Below are 19,908 nucleotides of genomic sequence, written 5' to 3' on the forward strand. Positions count from 1 at the left end.
CCCCACACGGAGACCGAGCTGAGGGAAGAGAGAGGGATGAGAGCGAGGGAGGGGAGAGAGAGTGCGAGGCAGAGCGAGAAAGCTGGAGAGGAGCAGAAAGAAACTGCCAGTGACGGCTAGATTGCGGCGGCCACCGCGCACCCGTGGACTCCCTCGGAGCTTGGCACCCTCGGGAGCCCCGCAGTGCTCTCGGGCTAGGCTTTCCGGCGCTTGCGGTGCAGCCTGCGCCTCGGCTTGCTGGAAATCTCCCCGGGAGGCGGTGGGACGCGGAGACAGCAGCTCTCTCCCGGTAGCCGGTAAGTGGAGGCCGTCTCTCTCCGCAGGGATGTGAGATAATGCGAGTTTGGAAATTTGTTCCACTTTGGAGAATCTTCACCGTAGGTGATTTGTGGTTCTTGAGGCTGCCTTTCCCCCTCGAAGTAACTCAGTTGGCAAACAGACCTCGCGAAGCCCTGCTCCTCTCGTCTCCAGTCGCAGACACTCACAATCTATGGAGTTGCTGAAGTCGAGTGGGAAGCGAGACCATGGCTGGCATTTAAAACGAGGTATCTTCCCTTAAATCTCGGTGCCAACACTGCAGGGACAAATCCTCAGGCTGAGGATTAGCATTCTCAAGATAAAGGGCAGGGTACAAAGTTTCAGCTACTGGAAGATTAGCCCCCTTCCCATTGTTACCAATTGGAGCAAAGATTCCATCTTAACTGGCAGTCAGTGACCTCTCAGGCCCAAGCGAATTACCTGGGAGCCAGGCCTGGATGCCAGGCTCACACAATTACTTCGGATTATAAATCCTTTAAATTGATCACCAGTCAACTCCAATCTTGCACTTCAGGAGATACATTTTAAATGGGTACAGAGGAGAGGACTATTTTCCAACTGTCGAGTAAGAAAAGAAAAATATGATTCTAAATCTGAGAAATACGGTTCTCTTTTCAATGACTTGACTTTCCTAAGTAATTCAGAAATCGAACCATGAGAGGGTAGTATGATTTTTACTCCTTTGTGTGTATTATGTCTTACTAAAGTAAACTCAGTGGGAAAAAAAGCCTTTTACTATTATGAATTAAAATAACACAGGCGTTCATATATTCTAAAATATTTTTATGAAAAATAATCTGATTTACAGAGATTTCCTTGCAGTTTTTAGGCCATTAATAAAAATTAAAGGTGGTTTTCATGTAAGTTTGGAAGAAATTTATCTAACATTCAAATACCAATTATATCAAGGAGACAAAGCAAGGAGGCAAAAGAGATTGAGGATTTTTACTGGTGAAACACAAAATAAGCATACACAGTTTTAATCAGCAAACATTCCCTAAAAATTAAATAGCTACTTCATTTACAGAATGTTTTACTTTACCTCAGCAAAACTACACTTAAATTATTCAGGTGCTTTGTTCCTCAAGTTGAGCATGTTTGTCTTCAAGTGTTCCTAAAGCATCAATATTAATTGGTTTAAAAGAAGGCTTAAACTGGTAAAATACAGAATTGTTAAGCAGCATTTTAATTTCCTTAACCGATTACCCACTGCAAATTAATTTAGTGGCTAATCTCCCCAATTTAGTTCATATAAAACATATGTTCTTGTGCTGTTTATTTTTAAACTTTCCACTGAAGATTTTGTTATGGGGTAACACAATAAATGGAAAGGGGGGGAAAGTGAAAGGTTTTGGAATTATTAGAACTATATTTTTTCCTGTGATTTCCTCTTATGGCAATCGTCAGAAATTATTTTTAAGAAAATTGTTTTATTTCTCAGGCTTTGACGGCCTACCTTGGCCAGTGTGGTTCAGTATGCTTCATTAACTATGTTGTGCTTTTTAGCCTACTCACAATAGAAAACTCAAGTTAGCCAAAACAAGATTGCTTGGCATACACGTTCAGACCAGGACTTGAACTTTTGGGGTGAGAACAACTTCCCATCAAGAAAAGTTGCACATCTTAATTTGTGAGATTAGTGGTGGAAGCTAGTCCCTAAATCCTGCAGCCAAATTTGTCTAGTAAGACTTGTCTTACTTGACAGGGCAAGTTTAAGGATCAGCAGGCGGGAATTGGAGGTTATTTTTAAAAACTATCTTCCTCAGTTACTTAGATTCAGTTCATCTAGTAGGCCTGGTAATTTATATGAAGCAAAAAAAAAAAAAAAAGCTGGTCTTGGGGCTCATTTTGACTGCAAAACAAATCCCCAACTCACAAGGACATTAGGAGTGAGCTAAGGAACACGCCTTGACCTTCTTTCCAGTCCTTAGAGCAGAGTTCTTGATTTGTTTTGTATTGCTTTGTTTGGTCTTCAGCAGTGAAGCTTGGGAGTAGGGGGGAGAATGTGTAATAATTGACTGACTTTATATTGAGCGACCCCATCTTTTTCTTTTGTATATTTCATTTCTTAAAAAAATAAAAATTATTTGCAGTTACCATCTGCAATGCTTCGGCTACCCGCTAATAATGCAGCCAGTTCAGATGTTTAAAAAAAAAAAAAGATTATCGAATTGATGATGACATGCAAATTTCCCCTGAAATTATCATAAGTAAACATTTGAAGTCTGGACTAATAAAATCCCATCTGTGTTACTTCATATCGAGTTAGTAGAAAGCTGTGATAATGAATTTTGTAATATCTCACGAACAGACATCTCAATCAGGGACTAATCCTGTGATTTTACTGCAGAATCACTAAATCTGGAGCCGCCAAACTGCTACTTCTGGGCCCCCGGGCCTGCAAGGATCCGCAGAGCCCCCGCCCACGTCCCAGCTAGCGAGTTGGGGGGAACCCTTGGATACCCACGCCCCGGCGCGGGGCAGCCCCTCCTCTAAGCTGCGACCTTGGCCAGAGGCTCCCGGGGCCCGGCTCGCTCCAGCAGAGGCCAAGGAGCGGGGAAATACGACCCAGACTAGAGCCAGATCCGCAGCGCCCTGTCCCGCCTCTGCTCTTGCGCCAAAGGGGCAACGCCCGCTCCTACCCTCAGCCCTGGACCACAGCGAGGTGGGCCCTCCCGCCGCCGGCATACCCTGGTTAGCGTGGAGAGGGGCAGGCACCGAGATCCACAGGGCCTGGGGAGCCCGAGACCTCCTTTCTTTTCTTCTGTCTTTAAAGCCGCCCGCGGCTCTTCCACCCACCCGGGCAGAGCCTCTCGCCACCCACCTCTCCCGGTTTGCCTGTGGCGGAAAAAAGGGGGCGCGCGTTAAACGCTTGGCTCGCTGCGTTGCGGTTGGAAATGTGAAAAAGATTTGGTTTGCCGGGGTTGAATCGGGGTAGCAGTTTTCTGAGAGTTGTTCCTACGTCCGCAGTGGGTGGAAAACCTTCCGGACGTTTGCCCCGTTCTCTTGTCAGTCCACTTCGTTTCCCTCCTCTTCGATCTTAAATCTTAGTTTAGGGTAAAGAAATGATCGGGTGAGTATCTCCAGGGAAAAGTGTGGCTAAATATGGAAAAGTGGCTTCTGATGGATGAGAGGCCCGAAGCCCGCTCGCTCCTGGAGTACCCTAGGCCGAGCGCCTTAAGAGTCCCGTTGATTTCAGAATTACAGAAAATCGAGGAAAACTGCTGTCTAGGACAGGTACAAGTGGAGTCTGGTATTCTGCAGATGTTTACTGAGCGCCTACTGACGAAAAGCCCTGTGCTGAATGGTGGCCTTCCACGCAACTTCTTAAATAGAAAAGTCCCCTCCACTCACCCCCAAATTCTGTACCTGCTAAGGTTGCCCCCGTGTTCGGACGGGCTCTTAACCCCTGACATAAACACCTTGCGAGTAGTTCCATAGCCTAAGTTACCCCAGGACACGGCGGGGGGAGGGGGGGTCGTCCGTCAAGAGCGCCTGGGCGCATTCACCGCAGTGCTGGGGGGAGATCCCCCTCTTGGTACACAACCGTTGCCCGGGACCAGGGGCCAGGGTGGGTGTGAGGTGAGAAGCACGCCAGAAGCCCGACCCAGAGTGGGCACTTAGAGCGACTTTGAAGTTGTCCGCCCTCCAGGTAGCGTCCGCTGAGCGCGGCACGCTCGGCGACCGCCGCCTCTCTCAGCCCTGCTTCTCTTTTATTTTGCAGACAACGGGGAATGGAGACCAACTGCCGCAAACTAGTGTCGGCGTGTGTGCAACTAGGTAAGAACCCGCCTCTCCTGCCCGGGTGACCCGACGGGAGACCGCACCAAGCGAGGGCCGCCAGAGGGCACCGGTGCCTTGGCGAGGCAGCGGCGACGGGCTCTTCCCGGAAGGACCAGCCGGGCAGAAAGGGAATCAGAAGCGGGACACCCGCAGCCTCTCCCGGGGGGAGGAAGCGGGGATATGGGGAAGGAGGGAGCCGCTCGCCGCGTCCTGACGCCCGGGGCCTACCCCTGCCTCTGGGGGAGCCGCTGGCAGCCGGGGAGGCGCGGAGAGCGTGTGCCGCCCTGCGCCGGGCTGCCAGCGGGTCCGGGAGACGGGAGTGCCCTCCGCCCTCTCCTCTAACCGGGTCTTTGCTCTTTGTCCCTCTTTCTCGTCTTCGTCCCGCCTGCCCCCCACCCCGACTCCCAACGCCCTCGCTTCTTGCCACCGCGGTCCGGGGCGTCTGTCGGCCCGCTTGCGGGGCGGGCGCGCTCGGCCCAGGCGTGCAGCCGGAGGCCGTTGAATGCCTCTTCTCCAAAGACTCCGAAATCAAAAAGGTCGAGTTCACAGACTCTCCCGAGAGCCGGAAAGAGGCGGCCGGCAGCAAGCTCGTCCCACGGCAGCATCCCGGCGCCACTGGTAAGGCCGGGAGCGAAGCGCAGGCCGCGCGCAGGTCACCCGCCTCTGGGCCTCTGGGCTGCGGGTACAGCGCACGCGGGCGAGGCCGCGAGGCAGGCGCGCCTGCTCCTTGACTTAGACACTTGGCCTCTGTGTGCGACGAGCAGCAGCCGTCCCAGGGACGTTAATTCCTTTCCCCTGAATTATACTGCACTCCTGAGACCCAACACCTCTCCCTCTTGCTCTTCTTCGCTCTCTCCCTGTGGCCTCATCACCAACGCACACCCCAGCCTACCTCTGCGCCGCTAGCTGGCGTGGAAAAGTAGTCCAACAGCGACCTCTGTCGCCGGCCGTGTCCCACTGCGTGCAGCGCCGCCGAGGGTGCGCCCCGCCCTGGCCGCTCGCGGCCGCGCCCCGCCCAGGCTGGTGGGTGCGGGGTGTGCCGCGGAAGGGCCAGCACCGGAGGCGTGTGGACGGCGCGGAGTCGCCAGGCCGGGCGGCGGGGGAGCTGGCGAGAGCCCCGCAGAGCCTGAGGGCAGCGACTGTGCGCCGCAGCCAAGGGTGGAATGAAGTGTGTACCCTTGTCGACGCGAACCTACCTGTTGTGCAGGTTGAAAGGCCTCGGCTTTTCGTGGTGTCGTTGCTTGATTAGCTGGTTTCAACTGTGGATGAGTCAAGGGACCTTGCTGCTCAGAGTCGGCTGGCTTGTGTCAAAGTTAAAACGTCTCCAACCCACCGCACAGGCCTTTGCTGAACTGAAACCTGCCCTTTGTGTGTGTGTGTGGGTGTGGGTGTGTGTGTGTGTGTGTGTGTGTCTGTCTGTGTGTCTGTGTGTGTCTGTGTATGCGCGCGCGCGTGTGTGGACAAGCTTTCCCTTGGAATACATGAAAAACTCAAACTTAACAACGGTTCTATTCTCCGGGTTTTCCAGGCTACTGTAATAACAAGTGCCTAACCTTAAGGAGGTTGTTGACCTTTGATAGTGTGAGGAGATAAAGCCCCCCGCAGCCCTCAGCCCCTAACGCCCTCTTTCCGGATTAAAGTGTAAGGATACAAATGTAATGTGTGCCGGAGGGGAGCGAATTGGGACCCCCCGCCAAGTAAACAAACCGTGTTGCTCAGAACAAAACAAAGGCCCTGTATTCCGACTTCTCGGTAACCCTGAGAAAATTATCATTTGTATAAATTAAACTTCTAAAATGGTCCGGAGCGGAGCAGCCACCACACAGCACAGTGTCGCGAGTCCTGTCCTCACGCGGGGCTAGTTAAACGCTCACTTGTCCGGGATTAACCCCATGGGGTTAAATGGGGCCGTGCAGAGATAACGTCGGGTGATTTCTGTCATTAAGATTGTGTTAAATTCTTCCTCTGTTTGATAATCGGTCGTAAAAATAAATTATTAGACCGGAGTATGTTTGGGATATGGTTAAAAATCAAGAACAGCGATGACTCCCAGGGTAATGTTTTGTGCGGGTTCAGCCCTGGCTCTGGCCAGACCCGGGGAGCTCCCCAATCTCGTTTCGCTCCGGGCGGGCTGGCCCTCGCCGGGTTGAGGCTGACGTTTCCCGATGCTCCGGGAGCCTGAGACATGCCTAATGCCTCTTATCCCCCACCCCAGCCCCAGGGCTGCTGGACCGCAGGGATGGTTTCTGCGGACAGGAGGTCTCCATGGGAGCCGGCTGGAGGAGAAGCTTGAGTTGGGATGGGAGCCTTTTAGGTGGGCAAGAAGCCGGGACAGCCAGGGAGTCCTTTCTGTGCCTGTCACAGTCCCCACTGCCACTGAGCATCCACTTTTGATAATTAGCAGATAAATAAAGAACTAGACGTAATGAAGGATTGTTTCCTTAACCATTACATTCAGGCCCGGATTATTTTAGTGCACTGCCTCCACATTGGCAACAATCTGTTTTTTACCTTTTGGACGTAAGAGGAAGATTGCTGCCTAAACATGTTTAATGCCATTAATTAAAGAGAGGCATGCGATAGGGAGAAATGTTGAAAATCTTGATTTTATTGGCTTTTAGGGATGTAGTAGACCAAAAAAAAAATGTCATGCACGAGTAAGCAAAACTACAGAGCCTCCAAGGAAGGTTGCCAGAGTCCCCTTTAGTGAATAGGAGTAAATTTAATTTATGTCCTATGCAAACTCCTGGCTCTTTTAAAAGATTTTTTTCTCCATTTTTTAAGAGCTTTTTTTTCCAAAAAGAAAATTGTTTACAATGATATGTATTTTTTTCAAAAGGGGTCGTGATACTTTGTTATTGGCATTACCCTCTCCTCAACCCCTCTGAAACACTGTGTCTTCGTTAAAGACTGAAAACAACCCCTAAGTAGACAAGGTTAACCTCTGGAAGGCTGGGGCTCAGCGTTCCTTTCCAAGCAAACCTTTGTCCCCTTGATACCCATTGGGCTGGCCCACAGGCCGGCTCAAACCCTTAATCGGGAGGAGTAGGAAGTCGGCTGGAGACCCCTAAGTCCAGGGTTTTAGGAGAAGGTAGAAAGAGGAATGACTAGGCATCCAAGTGGAGGCGGGAAGAGTTGGCAAGTTAAGCTGTAACCCAGAAAGAAGGCACAGAGGTCTGCTGAGAAAGTCCCCCTAGAGCAGAGACTTGGGCTTCCTTGCTTTGAGTGCCCCCCAAAAAGCCGCCTTGCTGAATTCACAAAGTGCCATTGACCTTCAGGAAGGTGGGGGGGAGGGGGACTCATCCTCCCCTGTCAGTAACCCTTAAAGTTTCGGGGCGGTGGCTCTTGATTCCGGACTGAAGTCGGACCCAGCTGCCGCCCCGCGGTGCGGGCGCCTAGCTTTGGCGACCATTCGCCGGGCCTTCCCCAGAGACGCCATTAATTTTTAAATAGCTTTGGCTAAATGGATGAGCTGGAAGAGCCTCACTAAGGTCTCTGGTGTGCGCAGACTTCCTTCCCTTGGGAGGGGGACTCCAAGGCCCCCTGTGGCGTCCCCAGCCGCGACACACTCTCTCAGCGGCAACTTGGCCCCAGTCTTCTTCGGAGAACCCCGGGTAAACCCCCGCCGCCTTGGCGGCAGCAAACCCTTCATTCATTCCATTAGCAAATGTTTGCCGAGCACATACTACGTGGATTCCTAATGTACCCCCTGAAAGCAAATAAGCCGGTTTCCCTTCGCCGTTATGAAGCAGCTTTAATGCTAACAAGCAGGTCCAGACCATCTCCAGCAAAACGCGATATGGTGGTACGTGCGGCAGTGCTTGCGGCCTGAGCGTTGTTAGAAAGAAGGGGGATGCTTAGAAGGGCAGAGGGCCATTAGTGAGGCCCGGGACGAGAGACGGGGGCAAGCACACGGGGCAGGAGGTCTAAGGAAGAAGCAACGACAGAGGAGAACAGGGTTAAGGAGAGGGATTTCCATTTTCTCTTCTACCCCTCCACCCTTCCCACCCCACCCCACCCCCACTCCACCCCCCCACACCCACCCCCGGCAACTCTAGCTTATTGGCAGCAGCTGCCTCTGCGTTTTGTGGGTTTTCCCCCGTCAGGGGAAATCGTACCAGTTGTGCAATAGGTAGTCAGTCCCTGCGGATCCCCACCCGCAGAGGTAGTCTTTACAGGTCGTGTTCCTTGCTACTGACACCAAATGCGCTCAAAGTTTCGTCAGGCTGGTTGGGTTGTTATTCTGCACTGCCTGCTGTTAATATATGCAGCAGTTGTTAGAGCGACTCGGGAGGGAAAAGGAAATGTATAACGAAAGCTTATTCGTGAGCAGGAATATACTAATGGAACGATCTGATGTCTTCTTAATCCTATGTAAAAAGCTTTGTCGTCTTCCTAATATTGACTGAATGGGTAATTAATGGCTCTTCATCTAGGCGAATACCCTGTAATCCAAAGATAGGCAAAAGACAACAAGCCCAAGGTAGAAGACAAAAGGCTCAACTGTGGCCGCCACCCCCCTCTCCCCCACCAGGGTCTCCAAAGAGGAAAGTTTCTTCTCTGGAGAAAAGGGCAGGATTCGGAGAATACAGGTACCTTTCCTAGGCTGGGCTTAATCACTGAATCTGGTCGCCCAGCTCCACTACTCCCATCTGCCCTCACCAGTCCTTCTCTATGCGTTTCTTCTCAGTTCCTCTAGAAAATCGCCCTCATTTGGATCCTGTCCAGAACCTTTTCTTCCCCCAAACCCCCGTCTTTCATTTCGGGAAATGATTGATAAATAGAGGAACAACACAGAAGGCCCTCCAAAGGCTCAGGCAGAAGAGTGAGCTCCTTTCTGACCCAGGTGGAGACTCCTTTCTTAGACTCCCAGATTTAGATAGTTGGGAGCAGAGGGAAGAAATTAATAGAAGAAGAATGAGCAGCAGAATTGTGTATATGTGTTAAAGAGTGATCAGGAGTGATGGAGTCGACTTTATTGTGAAGATCTGACGTGAAGAGTACCCAAAATTCTTCCAGCATGTTTTTAACAGGCTGACATTTTAATTTAAACCTTTAGAAGTAATATATTACTTGGGTTACTACGATGAGGTGGGTTTCTTTCTTTTTTTCTTTTCTTTTTTTTTTTTTTTTGTCAGCTGACAGCTTTTAAAATATTATTTCGCTAGGGAAATAAAAGCTTCATCTCAGATTATAGGTGGGTATTTTTGGATTTATGTGATTTATGGTCACCATGACAACTAATGCTGAATGTTAGCTACCAGCATGTCTGGGAGAGGGAAGACAGAAAGAAGGGAGAGCAAGAGAAATAGAAAAGGGAGACAGACATGAGCTAGAGAGGAGAAATAGAGAAAAGAGAAAATGGCGAGTTTTAATCCAATTTTCAAAGTGACTTTAGTTAGTCCCTTGCCAGCTCTCTCTGGACATGGATATCTCATTTTCATCTCTATCTCATTTTCATCCCCCCGCCCCCATTGCTAAGACACATTTATACCACTCTACCTTTACTAGTTGTTTTCTGGGATTAAATGTTCTTGGAATAAACCTGTTGTGCTAACAAACTAATGTGAAAAGGCATTACAACACGTGGGCTTAATGATTTCAGCAGTACCCCCCCAACACACACACACACCCGTCCTGCCTCCGCTAATCTCCGCTTTTTCTCTTCAGCTGCCAGTGTGGGGGTACCTCCCCCCACACACTGAGCATGCCCAGCTAGTTACTCCAAAGCTCAAGTGTGGGACTAAAATATGGGTGCCATTTGTAGAGACCCAGAGAATCTGGGTGTTGCTCAGTACGTGCACAGACTTAATGATTCAGAAAACAATCTGCCCCTTTTTACAAACCAGCACTTTTTAAATCCATTTAAGGAATGGGGTAGGAGGGGATCAACCACAGTAACGTTTTAAATTTCTGGGTGCTTCCGCTTCATGCCTGGAGCACGGGGTACAGCGAAGGGGTCCTTCCGGATTGGTTAGTGTCCGGAGAAAAGGCAGGCAGAAGAAGGAGGGGAGGAAGGGCCACTTCTTGAGCAGGGTGCAAGGTCTTCATCTGACCTCTGCGCCTTACACCACACGCGCACGCACACAACACACACTCATGCCGGTCACGCAGCTCCCGGCTGAGTCTGGGCGGGCCTCAGCCTTGAACTGGCCTGGGCCAGGGCAAGACTCCCACTCCTGTAAGGTCTGACAGCACAGGGAGGCACCTAACTGAGTGATCTTACAGGTGAGCTTTGAAGACATATTTCCCCCCACGAAAACTTGTGTATAGCTTGGTTGGATATAAGTCCATACTTGGACCCCGCACCGTAGAGTTTGGCTCCATAACCAACCAATCTCTTCGCGAAGGCCAGAGGGGCTTTGCGCAACTAACACTAAAGAGTGTGAAATTAAATAAGACTTTAAGACTGGTAATCGGTGGCAAATACCAGCAGCTCAAAACATGCCTGACCCCGTGTCACACATTTCCCTCCTCAAGGGTCTGGCTTTGAAAGAATAAGCAAAGAAAACCCAACTGAGACAATTCTTGAATGTCTTCGGACTTGAAAACCTAAACGTCGCACTGGGCTTCCCTTGCTCCACCCTCCGTGGAGGCCTTACAGCACCTCCAGCTTCACTAACTGACCATCCTCATTTTTCTCTGGAAAGGAAATTTCTGTGATGGAGGCTGAAGTCATAGTGATTTCTAGAACCAAAGAAGAGTGTGCAGAGGTTGGGGGGATATAGAGGTAGTACTCAACCTGCAAAGTACAAGGATTACTTTCAACCCCTTCCTTATCTATACTGTCAATATCTGTGCACCCACAGCGTTTTGGTAGATTAAGTCTCCTAAATTGCCAATCATCACCACCACTGTTTTCATTGAAAAGTGTTTTTTGGTTTCCCATTACTCACTTTTTTTTCCTCCATCTAGACTTTTCATGTTGGTGTTCTCCCAGCATCCATGGAGTTGGGCCTGAGAAGGGGGTCAGCCAATCTCACCATGTGTGAAGTGACTAGGCGATTAGGAGAGAGTTGAAACTCTGGCTGGAAAAATGCAAAAAAAAAAAAAAAAAGCCTTATTGGCTCAGTTGAGTGGGGGCAGGGGGTATATATTTCATATGTGCATATCTAGATAGATGGTAGATAGATAGATTAGATAGATAGATAGACAGATATTATAGATGGATAGATAGATAGATAGATAGATAGATAGATAGATACGGTTATAGTTTTTTACTTTAACCAGACATCTCCAGATAATTGTCTTTATTCTCCACTTGACTGTGCACTGGATAGTTACGATTTAAGATTCCTTATCTTTTTAGGGTTTTAGGCTGCCTGAAGATCGCCAGCACTTCCAACCTCTCCCATGCTTTGGCACTCTGAAGCGCTGTCACTCGCCCTTGGGTTTTTCAGCCACTTTGAAAGCTGGTTTGGAGACTAGGTCTTCCCATTTGTGTGTCTGCCTTGAAAGTTCTGTTAGTTAACAGAGCCACTGAGTTTAAATCAAAATCCTGTGGGTTTAGTGAGAGATGAGCTTAGAAATCTACGTTTCTGTGGAGATTCTCGGCTCTCCTGAGTAAGGAGTTTTGAGAAACACTCAGAGCCTCCACCAAAAAATACCAAGAAAGAAAGTATGCTCACTGTAGTTTATCATTTGTTCGTATGATGGAATCTTTTCATGAAATGAAGCTTCATGGGGGTGTTACTTTGGAGATCGGAGCTCTACTGAGGTTTAAAATAAAAGAAACTGGAATATGGTTAGTAAACACATTGGGCAGAAAAGAGCTGAATTCATATTGACTTAGTTATAGGTCATCGTCTGGCAGTGCAATGGGAGGAAATATTTACTTTACACATATACTTTATGATCTTGGGGGAATTAGAGGAAATTCAATAAGAAAATGGCTAGAAACATTTAAAACCCTTATTTAAAAGACTTAAGCAAATTAGAGTCTTATCAGATTAAAAACCACTACAAATGTAAGAGCATTGTCTTCGGTGAAACGCTGTGGGGTCTGAGGAGATTCTCCGCCAAATCTCAGGGATAAAATGCGTCATTTAAGCACCAGATAATGAGCAGAATGTAAATTAATTTAACCTTCTTTACCAACAGGCTGCTGGTGTAATATGTATAATTTAGTGATAAGATTGCAGGACCTAATATAGCTGGATGTGTGAGTCTCAGCTAATGCAGACTTGTCGCATGAGGATGTGTTCTGCTCTCAGCAGGTGTGTGTATGCTTGGAATGGGGTGAACTGGAATAAAAGGTTAAAACAGGAAATGCTGATCTAAAGCGTACTATAAAGAAAATTCCTCCTTTCAGCTCAGTTTTTCTTAAAGTGGGATGATACTTCGGGGGGAAACTGAAGAACAAGTGTCATTTGCTTCTTTGGTTGGCTCTCAAGCATGTTTAAACTGGGAGAGGAGTTGCAGACAGGGTTTGGCGGAGAGAGCCCGGCAAAGGAGAGACACATAGGTTACAAACGTAACTGCGGTCTGCCTCATCCACTCTGCCCCAGACTGAGCAAGTTTCCCAATCTTGTGAAGGACAGGGAGGGAGTTTTCTGAAGCTCATACTGATGTTAGAAATCATTGACTGTAATGTCAAACAAATACACATCCAGGGATGATAACACTAACTCCACAATAAAGCAATCATCAATGCAGAAACCCAGAAGGGATTAGTTTGTCCTCTCCCGATGACCTAAGTAAGCAAAGGACAAAAGGACTTTCAAAAGTCATTTCGAATGATATGTTTGTATTTCTTTAATTCCTTTGGGAATTCATTTTTTTGGAAACAGTGTTGTAAAGAGTTGGATGTCCCCAAAGGGTTTCTTTTTTCTTTTTTAAAAATAAATGAATAAGGCTTTGGTTTTCTGAGCTGAGTGTTCTCCTAGGCTTTTGCCCTTCACCCCCCTTCTACTGCCTCTTCCTGCTTGGACTTTAATGATTCAACAGCCTTGAGTTCCCTAGGAAAAGAAAATGACTTAAAAAATACCCTTGGAAGTGGTTATTTAGCAACATTCTTAATTGTATGGAAATTCATTAAAGTATATTTTATATATAATTAGCTCAAGGTTGTTGATTCTGCAGGCTTTATGGATTTGAATCTGATTGATAATAAAGTAAACAAGAGAGTCGAATTTAAAGCGGGCTCTCTAGGGTTAGGACAAGCTTAATACAGTGTACAAGGAATTTGAAAGATCTAGGATATGTGTCTTAATCAACGCTAAGTAGAATGGATAAGCTTTCAGCATTTTGAAAATGCTGGGTTAGGGTTTCTATTCTATTGTGTATTTTCTGTCTGGGGTCTAATAAGCATTACAGAGAACGTGATCTGAGGCGACTTTTTATTCTTGTATAAATCCGGAGTGAACCACCAAACAGTTGTTCGTTTAAAGTCAAGGTAATTTTCTTTTGACGGGTCCATTTGCTTCTCGATTTCTAATTTATTAGCCTGCCTTCTCAAGGCTTTGTCTTCTTCGCAATGAAAATAAAGCTTCTTCAGATTAGCGCAGCATTCACTTGACAGGCTGTTTGGAAAATTTAAGATCGGAGAGGTGATTTGTTGCTGTTTTGTAGATTTTTCTGGTTTTAAGTAGCATGCCTCCTTTCCATACAGGAAGAAAAAAAATCTCTATTTTGGAAATGGATGTAGTGAGATACAAAAAGGAAGGGGTGGGGAGGCTTGATGATCCTTGTACCTTTCAGCTCTCGACCTTTCCGCTCCTTTCTCCCGAGCCTTTGAAACTCCCAGCCTCATCTCTCCACCTCCCCGCCTGAGCTAAAAGCAAGACCTTCTTAGGCTGGGCCGGAGCAGAATTCCCGGGAGCCGGCCGGTGTAGACTTGGTGGGCACAGTGAGGTATTAGTCCAACCCCGCACAGCTGATAGGTGCAGACGGGGCTGTCCCTCCGCCGCGGCTCGGGGCCTCCTGATTGGTGCGGAGCCACGTCACTCCCGCTGGGCGAAGGGTCTGGGAGGAGGCGGAGGCGGGGAGCGTTGGGAGGGCCGCGGCAAAGTGACGTCTGGGCACCAGGAAGCCCGCCTCTGGTTTTAAGATGTTAGGCCAACAGGGAAGCGCGGAGCCGCAGAGCTGGTCCGCCGCTCGCCTGGGCGCCGGGAACTGAGCTGCCGAGAGGCCGTGCGCGAGCTCCACGGCCCGAGGGGGTGTGCGTGTGCGTGCCACGGAGGGGGCGCCCGGAGGCCCGCGTCGCTGCCGCAGCCGCTGCCGCCGCTGCGGGGGATCTAATATCAGCTACCTGTCCCTGTCACTCTTGACACTTCGCTGTCAGGGCTGCCGCGCGGGGGGCGGGCAGAGCGCGGTCGCCGTTAGCTTTCCTTATTGGAGGGGTACTTGGGGGAGGGAGGGAGGGAAGAAAGGGGTCTTTGCCCACTCTTGTTTCGCTTTGGAGCTTGGAAGCCTGCTCTCCAAAGACGCTCCGAGCGGCGCCCTCCTACCTGCATCCCCATGTCTCCGTTTGCCCGCTGACTTTCCGCCGCCGGACCGACCCTAAGGCTTGAGCCCTCCGAAGGAGACGGGGGCCTCTCGGTTCAGAAGGATTCAGCAGGAGTCGTGCTCCCTGGCTTTGCCCGCGGCGGCCACAGCGGGGAAACCGTGCGCGTGTAGCGCAAAGCGGAGCAGGCGGCGGCGGCCACGGGGCTACGGCCGGGCGGCAGCCCAGGACTTGTAGGGCGGCGCGCTCCTTCGTCCATGAACTGCATGAAAGGCCCGCTTCACTTGGAGCACCGAGCTGTAGGGACCAAGCTGCTGGCCGCCGCCTCGTCTTCCTCCAGTCACCATCCCCAGCCGCTGGCCATGGCTTCGGTACTGGCTCCCGGTCAGACCCGCTCCCTGGACTCCTCCAAGCACAGGCTGGAGGTGCACACCATCTCTGACACCTCCAGCCCCGAGGCCGCAGGTAAGGCGCCGCGCGGCCCCGCAGACCCCGGGGTGCAGCCGCCCCACGCCGCTGGGCTCTCTCTCTCCAGGAAGTCGACCCCTCCAAGGGGGAGGCGTGGTGGGAGCCGTCGTTTAGTTTGCTTCCCGCATAACTTCCGGAGCCAGGATTCTTTCGGCCCCGAGTTTGTTTCGCCCTACCTCGACCGCCCGGCCGGGGTGGGGCGAACTGCGCGAGCCATTCTCCTGATCTGTCCTATTCCTGTCCTGGCCTCCCGATGCTCTCTGGGTCACAAAAAAATCCCGGCATCTCCATTCGAAGATGATCAGAAGCCACCACCCCCGACTTTCCAACCCAGGCTCTGGTCTCTCCGCTCCCGAGACGCTCCGCTTATGAGAAAAGTACTTCTGAAACTTATGTCGCAGAAGAGGCGGTATTTCTAAAGGGTAGAGGAACTTGGGTGGGGAACCAAATCCCAAAGTCTACCTTCACTGGTTGTCCGAAACCGCGAGATCTGAGGGGGTCTGGGAAAGGGCGCGCGTGTAGGTGTCCGGAAAACTCCGGTGTGTCTGCGCGGAGGAGTATAAACATACTTGAAAGCAGAGGCTATAAAAATGAATGTGCCTTCACAGTGAGATAAACATGTAACTAAAACGTGCGGCGCTGGGGGAGGGGAGCGGATGGGGCGCGCACACCCACACTCACGTCCGCACGCCCCACAGGCGCAGCGCTCGCCGCGGCCCGGAGAGGCCGCTCGCACCCTCGCTCCCTCCGGCCTCTGCAAACCGGTCCTTTCGGAGTTCACGGGTAGCAGGTGGGACGTGCTGACCGGTGCCTCTCTGTGTTTCGTTTTCAGAAAAAGAGAAGAGCCAGCAGGGAAAGAATGAGGACGTGGGCGCCGAAGACCCGTCCAAGAAGAAGCGGCAGCGGAGGCAGCGCACTCACTTCACCAGCCAGCAGCTGCAGGAGCTGGAGGCCACCTTCCAGAGGAACCGCTACCCGGACATGTCCACGCGCGAGGAAATCGCCGTGTGGACCAACCTTACGGAAGCCCGAGTCCGGGTAGGACCCCGCACGGAGCCTGGGAAGGCTAGGGAGAAAGGCATTGTAGAAATGCGGGCCACTTAGACCCGGAGGGAGTGTGGAAGGCAGTGTCCCCCGGAAGGCGCTGGTGCTGTGCCTTTGCGAAGGCAGAAGGCCTCTCCGCAGCCCCAGTTGCGAGGTTACAGCTCCCCCTTTCAGACCAGCGGTAGTAGGCCTGGCGCGGGCGCCCGGAGCTGCACCCGCTCACTACCCCGCCACCCCGAGCCCTCCCGAACTGGGCCGCGTGGCATTCCCCTGCACAGGGCATTGTGTTCCCGGCCTGCAGTCGCCGGAAGAGTGCTAATAAAATCCCCTTCCAGGCCTGGAGCCGAGAAGAGTCGCCAACCCGTGCGCCTTTTACAGGGAAAACCCACCAGAGACCAGTCTGATTCCTCCTTGGAAAACTTTCGCCCCCAGTCTCGCCGGGCCTTTTCACTCTACTCGGCTCATCCTCCTTACACACAGTCTTTTCGAGTTTTCGGCCATTCAGGTCTCTCCCACTCCCTGATCCTTAGTTTTGTGATACACACCTACTATCCTGCTAGTCTTCTTAGAAAAGAGAAAAGAAAGAAAGACTCTGGTTTGGTTTATTTATCTTTTCTCAGTAGATTGTTACTCATACCCTTCTCCCTAGTGATAATAGTTTTATTTTTTAAGGTGGGGGGGGGAACTTACCTTTGTAGCAAATCTGTACTTTATGCATTGGCAAAAGTAAACTTAAATAAATTACCCGGTAGCAACATCCTGGGTTATTGGTCAGTGGAAAACTCCAAATGTGTTAGGATTCTGGAAGCACACAGAAGAGGGATCCAGAGGCTTTGCTGTTAAAACAAAAACAAAACAATTCTGGATAGAAAAATAAGAGCCTCCAGTTAAAGCAGAGAAGAAAGAAGAAAACAATAAGAATGGCAATAATGATGAAAAGTGTAAAGACCAAAATGTATTCCCAAAGCAGAGGGAACAAGAAAGGCAATCTCTGGGTTGCATTTGTGGAGGGTGTGAGGCTATGCTGGTGGATGAGAGCCGGGATGAAGTTGGAGATGGTTTTAGTTTAACTGAACAGAGATAGAGCTCTGACTCGGGCCGCGTGGTTTTCCGCAAGGTCAGGCTTTGATTAGCTCTGCTGTGCATCAGGGGAACGGGCCTCGCACGTACTCTTCTTGCCTGGGCAAAGTTTAGACGGCCTAGGGTAAAAATTGCAAGTAATTAAAATAAAAACACAATCATAGGTTCTCCGGAATCCTTCTGAAAAGACTTCTCCCACCCCTCCGGCTTTCCCGCAGTCCCTCCCAAGTCCCCCCACCTCTACCACGCTGGGCTGTCGCTCCCTCTGGCTGCCTCCTTCCAGGCCGGCGGTGTGTCCAGCCAAGTGGGAGTGAAACGTGCTTTTTTATAGCAGTCGGGTGCAAAGAGGAAGGAGGATAAAAAGGAAACCGAGAATGAAAGGGGAAAGGGGGCAAAAAAAAAAAAAAAGCGGATTAGGCGGCTGGGCTCGGCTGAGATGTGTAATGTGAAACATCACTGGTGTCAGCTCTGAAATCTGGGGCCAGGCCTCGCTCCAATACACAAAAGCCGCCGTCTGCGGCGACGGGCGGGTCCGATGTGGATTGAGAGAAGGGTTGCGTCGGGGCCACGGGACGCCGGGTGGCGGCTGACCGGGCCAGGAGGCGGCTTGCAAAGGCAAGCAAACCCGCTGGGCCCGGCGGGAGGAGTGCCGGGCTCCGGGGGGCAGTCCTAGAGTGGGGAGGGTGAGTAGGAGTCGAGGAAGGGAGGGGGAGGTTGCAGAGCGACCCATTCTGGGTTCCCGGAGATTTACAAGCCAAGCTTTTGGAGTTTAGGCGACTGAAGGGGAGGTGGTCTTCTGCTTTTTAATTTGTTATTTTGCTGGCTCAGGATAGGGGTTTCGGCCTGGCGCCAGTTGTGAGAGCGAGTTCTGTGTCGTGGAGGTGGGGGGGTGTGGACGGCAGAGAAGGTCTGAGGCTGGAGGGAGGAGCTGTGTGAGGGAGCGCGGGCCTCTGGTGCCCTCTTAGCCACTAGTCTTCATCACTGTGTCTGTGGCTTTGGAATGGAAGCAAGTTAGCAGGGTGGCCGGGTAAGGGTTGGGCGGAAAACCCGCTGCCCCACGTTTATTTTACAGTAAGTGTGTTTGGATCCTGAGGAGGGCCTGGGTTAGTGAATGAGCTGTCCGCAGGCCGCCAGGTGTTGGACTGGGGTTTGTGGTGCAGTTCAGAGCCTGGGCCTCACCAGGCTGGGCCTCCCTCCCTTAGAAGCAGTTCAGGCAGCTCCTGCCCTGAGGGGCAGCGGTGGGGTTTGGGGGAAATTATGGAGGGGTGTGTGTGTGTGTGTGTGTGTGTGTGTGCGCGTGCGCGCACGCTGGAGATGGGTGACCTCTGGTGCTTTCTGGGATCAAGGTTTTACTAATCTGATCTGTGGCGTCTGTTTGCTCCTTTGCCTTCCACCCCCCAGGTTTGGTTCAAGAATCGCCGGGCCAAATGGAGAAAGCGAGAGCGCAACCAGCAGGCCGAGCTGTGCAAGAATGGCTTTGGGCCTCAGTTCAACGGGCTTATGCAGCCCTATGACGACATGTACCCGGGCTATTCCTACAACAACTGGGCGGCCAAGGGTCTCACGTCAGCCTCCCTGTCCACCAAGAGCTTCCCTTTCTTCAACTCTATGAACGTCAACCCTCTGTCGTCGCAGAGCATGTTCTCCCCGCCCAATTCCATCTCCTCCATGAGCATGTCGTCCAGCATGGTGCCCTCAGCCGTGACCGGCGTCCCCGGCTCCAGCCTCAACAGCCTGAATAACTTGAACAACCTGAGCAGCCCGTCGCTGAATTCCGCGGTGCCGACGCCCGCCTGTCCTTACGCACCGCCGACTCCTCCGTACGTTTACAGGGACACGTGTAACTCGAGCCTGGCCAGCCTGAGACTGAAAGCGAAGCAGCACTCCAGCTTCGGCTACGCCAGCGTGCAGAACCCGGCGTCCAACCTGAGTGCTTGCCAGTACGCGGTGGACCGGCCGGTGTGAGCCCCGCCCACAGCACCGGGATCCTAGGACCGTGCCGGATGGGGCAAGGCTGCCCTTGAAAGACTGGGAATTACGAGAGAAGGTCGTGGGCTCCAAAGGAAGGGAGAGAAAGAAGATATAAAGAGAAAAGGAAACCACTGAATTAAAGAGAGCTCCTTTGATTTCAAAGGAATTTCCTCAACGTCTGACATCTTTCACTAAAAGTATTTCCAACAGTTGCAAGGACACACACAAATGTTTGACTGGATATGACATTTTAACATTACTATAAGCTTGTTATTTTTTAAGTTTAGCATTGTTAACATTAAAATGACTGAAAGGATGTATATATATCGAAATGTCAAATTAATTTTATAAAAAGCAGTTGTTAGTACTATCACAACAGTGTTTTTAAAGGTTAGGCTTTAAAATAAAGCATGTTATACAGAAGCGATTAGAATTTTTCGCTTGTGAGCAAAGGAATGTATATACTAAATGCCACACTGTATGTTTCTAACATATTATTATTATAAAAATGTGTGAATATCAGTTTTAGAATAGTTTCTCTGGTGGATGCAATGATGTTTCTGAAACTGCTATGTACAACCTACCCTGTGTATAACATTTCGTACAATATTATTGTTTTACTTTTCAGCAAATATGAAAAAATGTGTTTTATTTCATGGGAGTAAAATATACTACGTACAAATTGGTCTGGATTCTTTCTGCTGCCCTCCTCTGTCGCCTGGCCAGGGTTTCTCAGTCATTGCTTCCTAAACAAACCAGTTTCCCTCTGCCCGCCTAGCTAAACACACAAGGCAGCAGGA

At 50.5% G+C, this 19,908-nt stretch overlaps 1 protein-coding gene across 5 annotated transcripts; it reads left to right on the top strand.

Moving 5' to 3' along the window:
* The first annotated feature begins 81 nt into the window (after positions 1-81).
* Positions 82-19,790, top strand: PITX2 (paired like homeodomain 2). Of its 5 annotated transcripts, none has more exons than XM_039253306.1 (5): positions 82-296; positions 4,043-4,098; positions 4,582-4,719; positions 15,846-16,051; positions 18,539-19,790. In XM_039253306.1, the coding sequence occupies exons 2-5, from the start codon at positions 4,053-4,055 to the stop codon at positions 19,100-19,102; spliced, it is 954 nt and encodes a 317-aa protein (XP_039109237.1). In that variant the 5' UTR covers positions 82-296; positions 4,043-4,052; the 3' UTR covers positions 19,103-19,790. The 5 variants fall into 5 exon arrangements, with proteins under 5 accessions (XP_039109237.1, XP_039109239.1, XP_039109238.1 ...); XM_039253307.1 differs by lacking the exon at positions 82-296 and adding an exon at positions 2,887-2,983; XM_039253308.1 differs by lacking the exon at positions 4,582-4,719 and having other exon boundaries at positions 91-296.
* Positions 19,791-19,908: the final 118 nt, after the last annotated feature.

Source organism: Hyaena hyaena, unplaced genomic scaffold (assembly GCF_003009895.1).
Source record: "Hyaena hyaena isolate Hyena2069 unplaced genomic scaffold, ASM300989v1 scaffold_444, whole genome shotgun sequence".
NCBI lineage: Eukaryota > Metazoa > Chordata > Mammalia > Carnivora > Hyaenidae > Hyaena > Hyaena hyaena.

Bases quoted from the DNA above. Each gene is read 5' to 3' on its own strand.
- PITX2 (XM_039253305.1), top strand. From the start codon at position 14,803: ATGAACTGCATGAAAGGCCCGCTTCACTTGGAGCACCGAGCTGTAGGG. The intron at 15,011-15,845 runs GTAAGGCGCCGC...TTTCGTTTTCAG, and splicing joins CTCCAGCCCCGAGGCCGCAG to AAAAAGAGAAGAGCCAGCAG. The intron at 16,052-18,538 runs GTAGGACCCCGC...TCCACCCCCCAG, and splicing joins TTACGGAAGCCCGAGTCCGG to GTTTGGTTCAAGAATCGCCG.